The 17,207-nt window shown below is 40.1% G+C and overlaps 1 protein-coding gene across 1 annotated transcript; it reads right to left on the bottom strand.

Annotated features, from left to right (window-relative positions):
* Positions 1-8,952: 8,952 nt before the first annotated feature.
* On the bottom strand, positions 8,953-15,976 carry LOC130091974 (prolyl 4-hydroxylase subunit alpha-1-like). The gene is made up of 13 exons (XM_056260117.1): positions 15,870-15,976; positions 15,410-15,500; positions 15,022-15,293; positions 14,715-14,936; positions 14,469-14,599; positions 14,191-14,367; positions 13,359-13,414; positions 13,060-13,153; positions 10,091-10,141; positions 9,773-9,811; positions 9,580-9,648; positions 9,420-9,516; positions 8,953-9,029 (listed from the first exon to the last, which is right to left on the bottom strand). The coding sequence occupies exons 1-13, from the start codon at positions 15,952-15,954 to the stop codon at positions 8,959-8,961; spliced, it is 1,455 nt and encodes a 484-aa protein (XP_056116092.1). The 5' UTR covers positions 15,955-15,976; the 3' UTR covers positions 8,953-8,958.
* Between the last annotated feature and the right edge of the window lie 1,231 nt (positions 15,977-17,207).

The following is a 17,207-nucleotide window of genomic DNA, read 5'->3' as shown; positions in this document are numbered from 1 at the left end:
CAAAACGCAACTAGATTTGTGTCTTGCAATTGATCTTAAATACAAAGTTATGTCATGAAACTCTAGATGGCGCATGCTGATAGGTCCTTCCCTTAATTTGGTAGTTATCACATCGTTATCTGATTGGTTGCTGTTGCATCAGCGGCCAATGGGCTGTGGCTCAACATAAAAAAAAATTTTTTGCTTAAGCCGGGCATATACTGTGCGAAACAGCAAAACACTGAGAGTAGATCGCATGCGATGTGGATTTATGCTATGGATTTATGTGCTCACACACTATACGGTCCGAACCTCGAGCTGCGACTTGACTGCTCACACTATACGTGTGAAATATGCGCGATAAACCCCCATACCGGGTTGCGCCAATAAAGTATCGTGTATCTAGAGATATTGTCAAAACAAGCATCAACTATCAATATCAAGATGATTTAGCATTTCCAATTTATGTATTAAATTATTATTAGTATTATTAGGGAAGGCTACTTTTATTATTAAATTGATAGGCTAAATAATTCGCAAGGCAATAATTTCATAGATAGCGCGCCACCGCATAACCAATGCGCTGATGATAAAAAATATTACATATAAGCCTTGAAAATTGTCTAAAACATTTAGTTCGATTACAATGAATTATAGGCATATAATTAAAATTATTAACAGTCTATAAAATGTCCAAACACTGCAATATAGTCATCAATGAAAATTAAAAACAGCTTTATTTAAAAAACATAGTTTAACAAATTAATTAAGAGGCACGGTGTAGATAGGCCAACATCGCAGGTGGCTTGGAAGACGTGGGTAATATAGTTAGTCCATTTTGCCACACAAACTGGAGGTAAGCAACAGTAATTTGTTGCTAGTTTGAGCTACAGAACTTAAAGATCTCCCTCTTTTCGTTTTCTTTCTTGCTGCAGATGAAATGGTTAAACTTCTGTTCCGTTTCATTCTTACTAGTCTCAGCCTCAGACGTCACGCCCACGGAACGTTGGCTAAACGTACTGATGCATATGGTACACTTACTGGAAACACTTCAGGAATGTCGAAGTCGTCATCTGATTGGTTGAATTTTATCGGATTTCCGGGGGGCGCGAGTGTCGCGTTTATTTTCGGTCCGCCGGGAAACAAAGCGCAGACATGCGATTGCGGAACAAAAAAATGTTGTGTTAACATGAGTGACAAGGAGCATTTATCAAGATCAGCTAAACGTAGGATTCTCAAAAGTATGCGAGGTTCACGGCATAGACTCTTGAAGTTTTCTTCTCCTTCTTTGATTTTCTATGCTGACTGACTTGTTGCACGCAGGTCTGTTGTTGTGGGGACATTTCCACGCCCCGAAACGTGACGCTGAACGAAACGAACTGTAATTGGTTGCTTTACATGTCGGTCAAACGGCCTTATGGGCGGGCCTTGGCCAAAGAAAGCTGCTATGAATTCCAGACCTTCAGCCGTCAGTCTGAAGGTCTGGCTACGCGAGACTACATTCTTACTGACCGCCAGAGGCAGTGTAAACACTATGGATTATCGCAGCGCCAGCTAGGTAGGTTGAGAGAAAATACCAACAAAGTCAAGTGGGGTGACGTGCTGAGCCCTGGAGGGTTAAAAGCTACAGTAGCTCAGCACTCTACCTCTTTCACTTTCTCGCCTGGTTGAGATAGGTTTTATTTGGTTGAGTGATTATTCGCGCTGTCAAGTGCACCTTACAAGAGCAGCGAGATTCGTTCTCACAAGCTGTGACAGCGCGTGTCTACGCCATTTCAAGGATTTGGATTAAATTAACAGCACTTGGTGAGTTTTGTTTTTCTGTTTGAGTTTATATTGCTTCATCTGTAACACTCTGTGCCTTTTGGTGCAATCCGGTGGCTTGTTTCCACGGCTATGAGTCAATGGTCTCCCGTTGACTTATCTACTTAGAGTGTTTTTTTCCTCGAATCCATGTTACACTTTTTGTCCCTCGGTTCAATCCGCCGGCCATTTTAGACACCTTTTATCTTTTTCGTGAGATATTTGTTGGTATTACCTGTCGGTTCACCCGAGGTAATCGTTTTATTTTATTTTTATTATTTTTTCATCCCGCTTAACTTAACCTTACGGTGCGATCCGGGGTGTTAGCAGCAACTATGGCTCACAGCTCGATCGCCACTGGTTTCCCACTGACTTGTAAGCTGTGCCCTAATAATCTTCTCCCATGACGACGGTCATGCATCTGCCCGTCGTGTTTGGGTCTTCAACATCTGCGAGAGGCTCTCACGGACCCGCGCATGCACTGCAGCCTTTTGCCTATGTCGGAACCACGGCTCTATCTTGCCGAGTTAGACCCTATTCAACAGTGAAACTTGGGCAGTTAGAGGTAGCCCGTCACGCACTCGGAAGCGCAGGGCGTCGGCGGCAGCTGGTTCTCCCCTCCCAGCTAAGAAGGCCAAATCGCGAGGTGATGAACATTCACATGTTGAGAAAGGTTCACTTTCTATGACGGTGTCGGTGCTTTCTTCAGAGATGGCAGAGCTGAAACACCTGCTTCACTCGCTTCAGCCTGTCACATCTGCTATACACCTGTGAGGATGACACAGGAGGATGAGAATGTTCAGAATCAGGGAGCTGGGGAAGAGTCTCTTGATTCCCCTTGTTTTTCTCATCGTTCAGAATTTGATGTGCTTTCTACAAGTGCTTCAGATTCCTTTTTTCACGATCATGGGGATACTATGGATGTTGCTGCACAACCATCACCTCAGGATGTTTTCACTGGTTACCCAGCAGTGGAGGGGTCTAGTGGGGGGTCAGTTCAGTCGTCTGGACAAGCCCAGCCAGTCCTCCTCCGATGATACTTTGGCTGTGCTTCAAATGGCAGTTGCTTGGCTAGGACTTGATGAGTCACCTGTCCAATCTGCCCAAACGAATGTGTTTTTCAGACAGACCACATCTGCAACTTCGTTTGCCATACCACCATGTAAGGATTTTGTGGCTGAATTCTCAAATCCTCTCACTGGTTCTGGTCCGCCTAAGCGGCACTCAAAGATTGCTCGAACGCTAGTATCTATGGCTGAAGCAGATTCTATCGGGGTGGGTCGTGCTCCGGAAATAGAGCAGCCTGTGGCAGCTTTGGTGGTGTCTCCTGATGAGGCTCTACGAGGGAATGTGTGATGTCCCAGTGCTCAATGCGGTCGTACGGATTTCTTGCTAGAAAAGGCATGTGAGTCTGTTGCCTACATTACTCGAGCAGAAAACACAATCTGCCACTTATTGCTGCCACCAGTACGCTGGAACCTGCAAATGCGGATCCTTCTATTTCACAATTTCTGCAAACTGCTCTGTTGGCAACAGCCCAGCGAGCTGGGTAGTCTTACAGCCACGCTTCTGGCAGCCCGCCGTGGCTTGCCCAAGCACGACTGCCAGAGGACTGTAAGAAACCTTGAGAGATCTTCCATTTGTTCCCAGGCATCTTTTTGGTACAAATGTTCCGGAACTGTTGGAAAAGAGGGTAAAGCTGTCTGAAGCCACTCGTCAACTGACACAGGTGCAGCCAGCGCAACCCTACCTTTAGGATGCCAGCGGTTCAGACCCGACATCACTATGCCACATCGGAGCAACGTTTCCGCCGGCACGCTACACCTCAATCACAGCCCCCTTAAAGACCTTATGTTCCTGAATATGCGAGAGTTTTTCGCCTACCTCATCGACAGTTTCCGGGAGGACCCCGTCAGCGCCCCCCCACAACCACTAAAAATCGCACACATAAAGCCTGAGACAGTCAGGCCGGAGGTCGATCGTTTTTCTATAGATCAACTGGAGTACTGGAGATCCAACACAGCAGACCCCTGGGTGTTGGTGACTCTGAGCAGGGGATATACTCTACACAGTTTCAACGCCGGCCTCCCAGATTTTCAAGAATTGTTCCTACGATTGTCAGAGACGCGGTTCGTGCAGTGGCTCTCTCTCTGGAAATTTGTTCACTGTATGAGAAGGGAGCCATAGAAAAAGTTCATCCCCTCGTTTAGGGAGACAGGTTCTATTCAACAAATTTTCTTGTTCCAAAGAAGGACGGTGGTTTCCGCCCGAATTCTTGATTTGAGGCTTCTGAATTTGTTCCTGAAGGTCCTTCCTTTTCAAATGCTGCGCACAGCCGATGTTCTTCGGTCTGTGACAGCAGACGATTGGTTTGTAAGTGTCGACCTGAAAGATGCATACTTTCACGTCCCAATTGCTTTACATCACAGAAAGTTTCTGCGTTTCAGTTTCCTGAATCAAGCTTACCAGTTCAAAGTGCTACCCTTCGGCCTTTCCCTTGTTCCTCGCGTCTTCACAAGGTGTGTGAGCACAGCTCTGTCTCCTCTTTGGATGAGAGGTATGCGTATTCTTCCTTATTTGTACGACTGGCTTATCTGTGCCCCCACAGAGCGACAGGCTGTACAAGACTCCAGACTGCTTTTGAGACATTTTCAGAAGCTGGGGTTTTCTGTGAACGAGAAGAGCCGTCTGATTCCATCACAGACCACTACGTTCATAGGAATGACCCTGAATTCCGGCCTAATGTCTGCCTCCCTGTCTCAGGAATGTTTGACGAACATTCTGCAACTTTTGGCTCGCTTTCGTCCGGGTGTGTCTTTGCAGTACGAGGTGGTCCTACGACTGATAGGGATGTTAACAGTGGCTACAGTGGTGATCCCCCTGGGTTTACTCCACTTCAGACCACTCCAGTTTTGGAACAACAGTTTGCGGCTAGATCCCACCAGACATCGCCATCGACTGGTTATAATTTCTCACCGTTGCATATGTGCGTTGAGGCGGTGGAGACAGTTCGAGTTTTTGAAGGCAGGAGTGCCTCTGGGTGTTGTTCCCTCTCGTCGGGAGTTAGTCACGACAGACGCTTCCCTCACAGGATGGGGGGCAACGTGGAACCGGAGGGGTATTTCTCCGGGAACACTTCCCATAAATCCTGATGTACTCGTTACATCATAAGAAGAATGGCATCTACGCTAATATTAGTCTCTTTGTTTATCCCGAGGTTTACCGCAGTCCGCCGGAACCAGGCCGTATCCAGATCTGATGATGGACCTGTGTCTGGACGCGACGACAACGCAGTCCTGAAGTGTCAACTAGTCCCTCCCCTGTGAAGGCCTCCTTCCCTTTACCTCTGTACAGATAATCGTTGTCGGGATAATTCCGGTTTGAAGCGATACAATTCTGTATTATAAATTTCAAGGCCAGACAAGTAGTTAAATGAGGGTTGTTTTTTATTTATTTATTTTTTAGGGAAGGTCTACATGCCTGCGCACATATATTCAAACGTGCATACATATAGAATGAACTCTTAATGCGCATGTGCACACTATCAGCGTTCTCACAGGTTCGCGTTTTTTAAGTTTGCTTAGACAGAACTTAAGAGTTTTCTGTTAAAACGGTGTTGTGTTAGCGGCCACTAAGTTAATAACTAATGATCGTTTTGGCGGAAGAGAATCAATCAAAACCAACTTTAACTGGAAAATAACTTTATTTTAGAGCTGCTATAAAGCCAAAACAATCTGTTACTTTAATTTATTATTTACCTATTATCACCGTAAAGCCGCTTTGGAACAATCTACATTGTTAAAAGCGCTATATAAATGAAGATGACTTGACTTGACTATTTGCGGGCGCTGGACACCGATCCAGGCCTGAGAACATATCAACCTGCTAGAACTAAGGGCAGTGTTCTTGGCTCTAAAGTACTTCATGGCGGTTCTGGCAGGCCGCCATGTTCTCGTTTGGTCAGACAATACCTCAACAGTGTTCCATCTGAACCACCAGGGCGGCACGAGATCCCGCAGCTCTCTACGGCTGACTCAAGAGATCCTGACATGGTGTCAGCCACGACTTGCTTCACTGAGGGCAGCTCATATTCCAGGAGATTGCAACCAGACAGCGGATGCTCTTTCCAGGGATCAAGTACATCCAGGAGAATGGAGGCTTAATCCAGATGTAGTGCAGGGGATCTGGCTACGATTTGGAAGAGCAGAGGTGGATCTTTTTGCTTCAGAGATGACCACCCACTGTCGCTTATGGTTTGCAAGAACAGAAGTGTCCAGCCCCCTGGGCCAGGATGCGCTGTCTCAGGCGTTTCCAGCTATCCCTCTGTTATGGGAGACGTTGCACAGGATCTCCCTGTGCAAGCACAGAGTGTTACTCGTGGCACCACGATGGCCAGCCAGACCATGGTTTCCTTTGTTGCTGAGACTTCTGACAGGCAATCCATGGAAGCTTCCCCCCAGGAAGGACCTCCTCTCCCAGCTGGAGGCCAGTGTCTGGCACCCGGACTCAGCTTGTCTGCAGCTTTGGGTCTGGCCATCAGGTTAAATCCTTCCCTCGAGCATTGTGACCCTGCTGTTATTCACACCATCTCTAATGCTAGGGCTTCTTCCACACGACAGATTTATCCTTTCCGTTGGAAGCTTTCCTTTGGAAGGAACGGGGGCTCGATCCTGCAACATGCGACATTCCGAGTATCTTATGCTTTCTTCAACGTTTACTGGAGGAAGGAAAAGCAGCTTCCACGTTGAAAGTGTAAGTTGCTGCAATTTCTGCATATGTTCCAGTTGGTAGCTCTTCTCTTGGCTCTCACAGTCTTGTCTGCAGTTTTATAGAGTAGAGGATATATATAATTTTATATATATATATCCTATAGAAACACATAATCTTTTTTAAAAAATATTGGAAAGACGAATCCCTTGTTTGACAAATCTTTTTTTTTATTTTTTTTTATCAGGTATTATTTTAATAAGCAAAGACCAAAGGCAAATGTTTCATCTACAAGTTTAATTTCAGCAAACTAATCTGAATTACCCAAGTTTTCCAACCTACAGGTGTGTGTGTGTGTTTTTAATGTGTTTTATTGCATAGCGGCAAATTTTATTTGTGCATATATATATATATATATCAGAATACAGCATCTTACCATCTTTACTCCTTTCCTTCTCATCTTTCCTTCTACAACCCTTCTATTGACAGGGGTAAGAGTGTTATTTTAACAATCAAATATTGCTTATTTGAGATGTCATCACTAATTTAAGCAAATAGCAATGTACATTTGATTTAGTTTTAAACATTGACATTTTTTTCTCTGTGTGCATATTTGTTTGTGTGTGCATGTTTGTTTGTGGACAGCTGTGCAGTCAATTTCTCATCCCCTTCTGCTGCCATACAGCTTCCCCAAACCCTCCCCTTTCCTCAGGCACATCCAATCCAAAGTCAATTTCCCCTCTTTTCTGGACCGCCTTCTTCAGTGACTAACCTATCAGAGCTCTCCTGCCAGTCACCGGTCAACTCCACCAGTTCACCCAGACTTTAAACTGGCCATTCAAAAGCACAGAGTGGCCTTTCAACCGAGTCATGGGGTTACAAGAGAGGATTAAAAGTGGAGCACAAGACAAAAACCATGACAATGAAAAAAGACAAAAAAAATGTTGTTTTTTCTGAGACCATGCATTAGAAGGTTTTATTATTATTATTGGTTTAATCATAATTCTCTCTTTTTTTGTTAAGTTTATACATTCTCACTGAATGGTTGAGAGCAAAGCACTTTATATATTTGACACTATACGTCCATCCTCTCCTCGAGTAATTGTGACCCAAAATTTATTTTCTTTTTAATTTTAAAAAATTGAGTGTTCATCGCATCAGAGTGGTAAAAGACCTTGTCAGTTTTGTCACACTTAAAAATGTGGTTGTGGTTGTAATAAAAATAGTAACAAACCCTTCCCTCGCAGGTCAATTTGACCCTTTGTATATTTGAAGAATGTGCTTATTGTTAAATTTTCATTATTGTTCAAATATAGTAATTTAGAGATCAAAATAATGGAAAAAATGAAATGTAACGATATAAGCTTTCTGAACAAAAACAATATGCTTCCATAGAAATGCCCATTAAAATAATGGTGCCAGTTCATTTACTCCCCATGTAGTTTTAAGGCCATCTAGTAGCAATATTCATTAAATACCATGTTATATTTTTTTCCACATGAGGTCAGCAGGGACACCCAATGCATGACTTTTTAAACTGAATTTAGCATGTACTGCAGTTATTTTGTATTTAAAGAGAGTGAAGAACGTGCTTATTGTTAAAATATATCAATTTAGAGATCTATAAAAAAAAAACATTTAAAAAAATCATATTAAAAATAGAATGAAATGATATAAGCTTTTTGGACAAAAACAATGAAGGTGTCATTTTAATGCTTCGGGTCATTTTGACTTGTGAGGGAAGGATGTGAAATTCAGACACAAGGAGAGTATAAAGGCTAAATGAAGTATGAAGTTGATTAAACTAAAAGGTCAGCTTCACCTTTTTTACTCAATATTAATTCTAAGTTTAAGGAACTCCAATATATGTGCAAACAACTGAAGTTTCTTAGTATACCTAACAACTTTAAGGCAGCCAGGTTACAAATTATTTTATGTTGAATCAGCTAGTTGAGGCTACTGTTTCACAAGGGGAAAAAGGAAAATATGTTGTAAATCAAATCTATGAAATAAAATTAGAGGCTTATAACTGATCTGACATCAGAGCCCAACCCTCATATGTGTCACACAAGAGTTACAGATTGGAATATCTGAACAACCAAATTCTGTATTCTGAAGTTTATTTATTTTGTATGAAAGATTTGACCAAGACAGATTTTAAATACTCATATTAACACATTGCAAAACGAATCCGAACCCTATACCCTTACTGAGCTTTGACAGACACAAAAGTACAGTGCCTTTCTGCAGTGCATGTAAGAGCCAAAGGGCTCAGCTGCATCGAGAGAAAGGCAAGATATGAAAAACTCAGCTGTGATCTGAGGCAGTAATAGTGACAGTGAAATATACTGTTACAAACAACAGCAAAAGTTGATACGACACATCGGTTCCAGATCCTGCCTACATTACTGATACATAATAAATATAACATGTACAGAGAGTATGTTAAAATATATATCTTTATGTCTTTCACTCCCAGTCTGACAAAGAACAGGGGCTCCTGAATTCCTGTCCAAACTCACTGATCCATTTGTTAGCCACTGAAAAAAACAAAACAAAAAATAGCAAAATAAAAATAAACAATTTTTACCATTAACATTTAACTTTCAATCGTCCGCTTTTCTTTTCAAATGATTCATGACAATTGATTTTGTCCTGTTCACACAGTATGATTGTTTGGTTCAAAAATACCATACAATAGAAAAAAAGGCAATAATACATTTATTTTACAAAGAACATTCACAAATAAGACACTTAGATTAAATTAATTTGTATTTTGATAAATCTACATACAGTATATAATGTCTTATGAATATAAAATGAAATTTAGATACATTAATATACATTTATACATTGAGAATGCACAACAAAAGTTTCAAAATAATGTCATCAAATCAGCCAATTATATTTTAGATTTATCTACAACCTACCCCATTTGTTACCCATTAACACAGGGCATCCAGCGTGCTCCGTATTCCAATTCCTTTCACCATTTCTGTGGAGATTGTACCAAAGCATGGCTGAACCCTGCAAGAGCAGAGAGAGGATGCTGAAATTATCCTTTTATAAATCACAGAATTGAGGGTTTACCTTTTTCGGATGCACTACAACTCCAACTTTAGGGAAGACAGTGGCGCCCCCCATCTCCACATCACTCAACTACAGGAAAACATTTATATGGATAGTTACACACATGTAATATTAATAGCTGTAATAGAAATACTATTTAATGTCATTAAGGCAAATTGTTTTTCTGACAGCTGCACTTACACTGTCAACTTACATAAATTAGGAATGTAGCAATCCTGTCATTCTCTATCCCCTGTGAGGTCAAACATTCTTCAGTTAGTTTGTAATGATTTGACTGATGTAATCTAGTAAAAAGCCTGTTGACTCAAGAAAGTGAGTGGTAGTAGTAGTAGTATTTACTTTTCAAACTGGACACAGAAGGTTTGTGCAGGCATTTTAATTTATTTTCAAAGTAGATAATTAATTAAATGATTACTGGTAAATCCAAAACTGCCAAAGATTCCCGAGGGAACCAATGCAAAATTATGTGTTGGTTTGCAAAAGTGATGTAATGTTTGTACAGTGCACTTACGAATGCATCGAGATGCGGTTCATATCTTCCACCAATGCCATAATTCTGAACCTAGAAAATTATTGCATCACTCATGAATCAGTATTGAAATAGAAACTGTTAACACTCCAATGTTTCACATGGAAAATACATGTTTATCTCCACTTAAGAATTCAAGAGTGATAAATCAGGTGAATATAAATTAATTATATATAAAGCTCCCAAAGCTTATGATGTATGCCACTCCTTGGCAAGAGATATTAGAAAAAAAAAGCAAACCAATGTTCCCTGCAAAAAGGTTTCTTTCTTTAGGTTTAGGTTTTGTTTTCCGGACAACGTTTAAATTATGCCAGGAGTAGGCCTTAATCTACAATAGTTAATAATGTCTTTAAAAAAAAAATCTTTAAGTAATCTGAAACAGATTACTAACACCTGGACTATGGAGTCCTGAACTAAAATAAACAAGATTAATTTAAAACCAACTGTGCTAATCTGAATTAACACGACCGAGGTTGCCTATAAAACATGGAATGAAGAAAAGCTTATTGTATGGCAGCAGAAAAAAAAGAAGAAAAAAGAAAAAAGGGGAAGAAAAAATAAATGGGAGGAAGAAAAAAAAAACTGTCAAATTTTTTTCCAAAGGTTTCCTGCTCAACCCACTCCGAGCAGGATTTGAACCAGGGTCTCCAGCATTGAAGGCAGGCGCGCTAACAAGGACGCTGGTCTCTTGCATCAGTCACTAGAGAAGTGAAGTTTACATGCACAACTCTTACTAGCTTGCCTCTGTTAAATACATACTGGTGCCACGAGTACATAAGTACTGTGCAAAAGTCTTAGGCACGCTAGTATTTTCACCCCCCAAAAATTGTTTTAAGCCAGTTATTTATATATTTTGCTGTAGTGTGTCAGTAGGAAATATCAGTTTACATTTCCAAACAATCTTTTTGCCATTCAATTGTATTAATCCAGTGAAATATTTGTATACACAAGGAGTCTGACAACAGCCGGTATAATCAACACAGAGATCTGATCCCACCATCACAGAGTCTGTCTAGGATTACATGAATAAAAAGAAAAAACTGAGACAGACAAAATCCAGAAGAACTGTGGCAACGTCTCCTGCAAAACTATGTGCAAGTGTACCGAGGACAAAAGCTGTTTTAAAACGCAAAGGGTAGTCACACCAAATATTGATTTGATTTAGTTAATAGAAGTTAATTAAAAAATAATGTCATAAATAGATTTTATTTATCAAAGCATCCTCCCAATGGCAAAATGATTGTTTGGAAATGTAAACTGATAATGAAAATACTAACGTGCCTAAGACTTTTGTACAACGGTATTGGGTGTATATACACTGAACACAATTATAAACGCAGCACTTTTGCACTTTTTTTTTTTTGCCCCCATTTTTCATGAGCTGAACTCAAAGATCTAAGACTTTTTCCATGTACACAAAAGGCATATTCCTCTCAAATATTGTTCACAAAACTGTCTAAATCTGTTACTAGCTGCGTTTACATGGACACTTATAATCGGATTGACGGCTCAATCGGACTAAAAACCCTTCATGTAAACACCTTAATCGATCCGATTGAGCTCGATCCGATTGAAATTTCGATCGGATTGAAAGGGGTGGTTTACTCCTTTTGTAATCCGATCGAGAGACCATGTAAACACTTGATCGGATTGAAAACCGAAACTAAAAGGACTGCGCATGTGCAATGACGCTGAAATAGCGTAATGACGTATGACGCACGGAACGAGCTGTTCTTCCTGTTGAATAAAGTGAATATAAATGAGTGTTCAGTTATTAAAAAATTCTCGTTTCACTCAGCGTCTGTGAAGTGAAGCAGGACAACGTCCCACCAGTGCTTGTTTCAGACTCTCATCCATGGACGACTGGTTCTGGGCGCGGGGTTTTACTGCGTGATCAATATAAGTAGCACGGCAAAACGGTTCATGCTCATCGTCTCCAAATCATGACCAGAGACGGATAAATATTAAGTCTGCTGTTTAAAACAAATAAAGAACCAATAGAGGAGAATTGTTATGCGCGAACAGCAGCATATTCGTGCAGTGTGGCATGTAAAAAAATCAATTTCGATTTGAACCTTGTGACATATAAACGCGCACATCAACCCGATTACTTTATTTATCGTTCATGTAAACACCATGTTCGGATTCATCAATCGGATTGATTTCATTCCGATTGAACCATGTAAACGCAGCTAGAGCACTTCTCCTTTGCTGAGATCCATCCACCTCACAGGTGTGGCATATCAAGATGCTGATTAGACAACATGATTGATTATTGCACAGGTGTGCCTTAGGCTGGCCACAATAAAAGGCCACTCTAAGGCCCTGTCCACACGGACACGGGTATTTTTATAACCGTGACTTTTTTTACGCGGTTCGGCCCTTCGTCCACACGGAAACGCACTGAAACCGAACATTTTTGAAAACCCCTGCCAGGTTGAGGATTTTCGGAAACGCCGGTTACAGTGTTGTCGTGTAGACAGTGAAACCGGGGTTTTTGCCTTGCGACGTCAGAGTGTGCGCCGTTATCCGCTGTGTTTGACGTCAGATTTGCGCTTCTGATTGGCCAACGTGGCTTTACGGTTAAGGGTTATATCGCCGCCTGCTGGCGTGGCATGCTCTTGACCGCGCTTGATAGCGTGTTTTTGCGTTTTCATGTAGACGGAGACCGAGCATGTGTGGTCGGGATTTTTTTTTTTAAACGCTGTAGGAAAAACTCCGGTTATAAAAAATACCCGTGTCCGTGTGGACAAGGCCTAAAATGTGCAGTTTTACTGTATTGGGGGGTCCGAAAACCAGTCACTATCTGGTGTGTCCACCATTTGTTTGCTTGTTTATTTAGTTAAGTTGTGCAAAGTATGTTCATGCTAACTGAAAGGCATAGCTGACAGAAAAAAAATATATAAGCTGCCTGTGCATGATCATATGCTTTCTTTCTTACGGTGACGTACAAGCAGTGGTTCAGCTGTTTCCATGGAGAGTCCCGTAACATCTGCAATCTTCTGACTGACACCAGCTTCCACAGGGTCAACGCTTAGAAAAACACTGAAAATATAGTGATGATTAATCTTTGCATAGTAAGTGTGTGACTAAAACGGTTTAATATTATGTAAAATACTGCTAACTCTCATGTTTAAGTGTTTTTTGTATTAAACTTTTTAACCAAACATCATGTAGGAGTATAAGGGAATTTACATTTTGGGGTGAACTACGCCATTATAATGAGGTGATTAATAAATATTAATTAAACCTTTGAGAAACACGTAGTTTTGAGATTCCATATTGATTAACTTCCGATCTAGAAAGCTGTGGGCAAAAAAACAGGAATGAACTGTCAAGTATACATTTATGTATATGGCTAAAAGTAAGTGAACATCCAAACACCACAATTAGGTTTGCTTTCTGAGCATTTAGTTTCAAAATCATTGGCTCTGATTTTGGATGAGGCCTGCGTGCCGGCAGTTAGGACTCCAATGTATCTTAAATGTGTTCAGTGGGATTCAAATCTGGGCTTTCTATAGATCAGCCAAGTTCTTCCACACAGACCTCAATGAATCATTTCTATATGGACCTCACATGAAGCACACAATTCTCGACTGAGGTTTAAATTAGTAAATTTTAAGCTTAATTGTACAAAATTTGACTTTCATTCAAGACTGGTCAGAAATGATAAGATTGATTTTATTCTATTCAGTTTTAGATTTTTCTCAAGGTTTACACATCAGCTGGGGAGTAAATAGATATATTGTCAATTAATAAATAAATAAATTTTATAAATGTGTGTAAAACAATGAAAATAAATAGCTGGCTCTATATTTTAGGAGAAGGGTCCATAGCAAAGGGTTCATCATATTTTTGAAAAAGTTTGAAACCCACCAATCTAGAATCGAATTATGTCATAGCATTAAGACTGGAATTAAGGGGCCAAGCAAACATGTTCATTTGAAATGGATGTCCACATACATTTGCCCATTGAATAGTATAATAATAGTACACCATCAACACTATAACAAGAAATAACATTTGAAATATACTGACAACAACAAAATATTTGTGTTGTGTGTGTGTGTGTGTGTGTTAACTTGAGGTCTGGAAATATTCTTCAGGATCTCCATCTCTCTGTCTGATATAATGTCATGATATCTGATGATGCGAGGCTCGTCCCACTCCACTTCCTCTTTCACTGGTGCGTACATCAGTCTGGGGTTTCCTCCACCTGTGCTGTACCTACAGGACAGCGCCCTCTGCCTCTTGGAGATCTGATTTGATTAAATATAATAAACTTCCAATCAACACACAAAGCTTCACAATGACTGTTTGTAATTTCATGTCAAATGATTATTAAAATTTTAGCACTTGCCCTCTCGTCAACCTCTCCTCTGCACAGAGCCTCATAGTTACTTGACTCGGTGTTCAGTGGAAATATGTCAGGGTTGCTCTGTAAGTGAAGGAGTCTGTTCAGCTGAACTCTGGCTTCATCATTACTTGGATCTGAGGCAAAGATGTTTATGACTTGAATCACAACAATTTAACAAAATTGTCTGCCAAACTCAAATATAAAAATATTAAATTAAATGCTATTAAATGCAGGACAGAATGACCTCACCCAGTTTTAGAAGCCGTTGGCCGAAGTAGATTGCCACAGACAGGCTGCCAAAATGATAGACTGAGGAACTAAGGAAACGGAGCAACTCTTCCTCAGTAGTGGTTGAGTTTTCTGTTAATCTGTCCAGACTGTACAGAAACCAGAGGAAGGCGTGCTGGAATTTGTCCTCGTCATAAGCGACCAACCCTACATTGAAAGCCTCATCTGCATTTAGAGACGTTTCTGTGAAATAAAAAGCATAAATCAGATCGGAAAAAGTGAAATTCTCAGTGAAACTGCATTGGTGTAAAACTGCAGGACAGTTTACGCTTTGTGATGTCTTCTGGGTGGAGTTTGTAGATCTCTTGCAGTCTGATCAGTCCTGAAGCTGCACCATCCAAGTCCTCCAGCTGTGGGATCATTGCGTCCAACTCATTCTGATACTCTTCACACTGAGTAAGATTCGGCTGAATGTGTTTTATAATATATATCAAATCATTTCTCATTTGTCTGAGGAGTCTGTAAGCTGCCACAGGGTCTCTCACAGCTTCCTCTGGGTTCTCAGAGTCAGAGTATGAAAGCAATAGATTCGGAAGAACACTGGATGAAGACGGGTTCATCAAAAGTTAGAATGTTAGAAAATGTATTTATTAACATAATCCTTGATCTAAAACCACATACAAGATTGAATAAAACATCAAAATAAATGTCTTCACCTCTTCATTGTCTCTACATTCTCAGCATCAACACACTGACTGAAGACCTTCAGAAGGTCTTTCGTCTTCCCATATAGTTGTGCAATTAGATCTATAAAACAATCTGTACTTAATTGTCAAAAGGCATTGGATTTATGTATTAATTTTACATCATTAAGAGTTATGAAAAGTTTATTAGAAACCAAAGAGAGGGTTGATATTGTTTAGTCAATAATGGAATTAAAAGTGAAAGAGTAACTATAACGTTACACATGGTATGAGTGCATGTGTTGATATTGTGGCAAAAACTGTGATATAGGCAATTGTTCATTTTTGGTCAAAAGTCTCACAGATGAAAACAAAGGCTTCCAATCACCTTGTGACAACAGTGTAAAAAACATTGAGAAATAACGACAAAACACTACAATGATTAAAAAACTTAACAAAATATAAAGAATTGATATTGAACTGAAAGAATAACCTGTTGATGAAAAGAACTCATGTCCAGCATCAGCACAGACAATCCAAAAACACACCATAAACACCGTCAGTTCCTTTAGTGCCATTATCACTTTATCAGATCTTCAATATTTCAAACCGCAACTTGTGTGTGTATCTTACAGAGAAATTGAGCTTAAATACCGAGTTCTGTCATTAAACTCTAGATGGCGCAGGCTGATAGGTACTTACCTCAATTTGCTAGTAATCACCATGGTAATCACCTATGGTAATCACATCGTTAGCTACATAACGTTAGCGCAGCTGGTTTGCTGATGCATTGCGATTGACTGTAAACATAGATTTGACAAGATATCTGAGGTATATTTTTACAGGCTGCCGAAATCTACAGGAGAGAGAGGTAGATGATAGCTGCAATAGGCTTTATGCACAGCTTCACTACTTCCTGAACTTCAGCCAGCCCTTTGTTTCCTGTCTGTCATTATTGGACAAACTGATTAATCCAGGTGTGCCTGATTATTGTTACTGAGGCCAGGCACACCTGGATTAATCAGTTTGTCCAATAATGACAGACAGGAAACAAAGGGCTGGCTGAGGTTCAGGAAGTAGTGAAGCTGTGGCATAAAGCCAATTCACAGAAACAACGAGTAGTATGGCATCCAAAAGAACAGAGATAGATATGGTAATAAGTTATAGTAAGGCGTAAGTTAAAAGCATAATCAAAGAAGAAATGAGAAAGAAGTGGCAAGAGGAGTGGAATAAAGAAACAAAAGCAAGAATGTATTACAGTATCCAAAAGAGGGTAGGAGGTATGAGAGAAAATAATAGGAATAAAAGGGAAGAGGACATTATTTCAAGAATGAGATTTGGGCATACTGGATTGAATAGTACGCTTACATTAATAGGGAAACATGAAAACGGGATGTGTGAGGTCTGTAATATTAATGAAACAGTAGAACATGTTATTATAAATTGTCATAAGTATAAGGAGGAAAGGATGAGGCTGAAAAACTGGTTTAGAAAAGAAAAAAATAGATTTGAAATGAAGGAAATATTACAAATGAATTCAGGACATGTAGGGTATAGAGCGATTTGTGTTTTTGAGTAAAACAGGGCTTAGTAGAAGAATATGAGTTGAGTTGTCTTAGAAAGTTGTATTTAATAATAATGATCATGTATGAATATTAATAATGTTATTAAATATTTATGAAGTTATTTATTGGTTTTATTATGGATGTATGTATTTATTTATATATTTATTTAAAGGTAGTGAGGAAAGGCTATTGTGATCCACACTCCATATCAGAAGGTGGCGGTAATGCACACTTAAAAGTTGTTTGCCAACCGCCATTAAAAGAAA

The sequence above is a fragment of the Rhinichthys klamathensis genome, unplaced genomic scaffold (assembly GCF_029890125.1).
Source record: "Rhinichthys klamathensis goyatoka isolate OS25496 unplaced genomic scaffold, OSU_Roscu_1.1 h1tg000008l_1, whole genome shotgun sequence".
Classification (NCBI taxonomy): Eukaryota; Metazoa; Chordata; class Actinopteri; order Cypriniformes; family Leuciscidae; genus Rhinichthys; species Rhinichthys klamathensis.
This window is presented reverse-complemented; position numbering and strand designations above follow the sequence as displayed.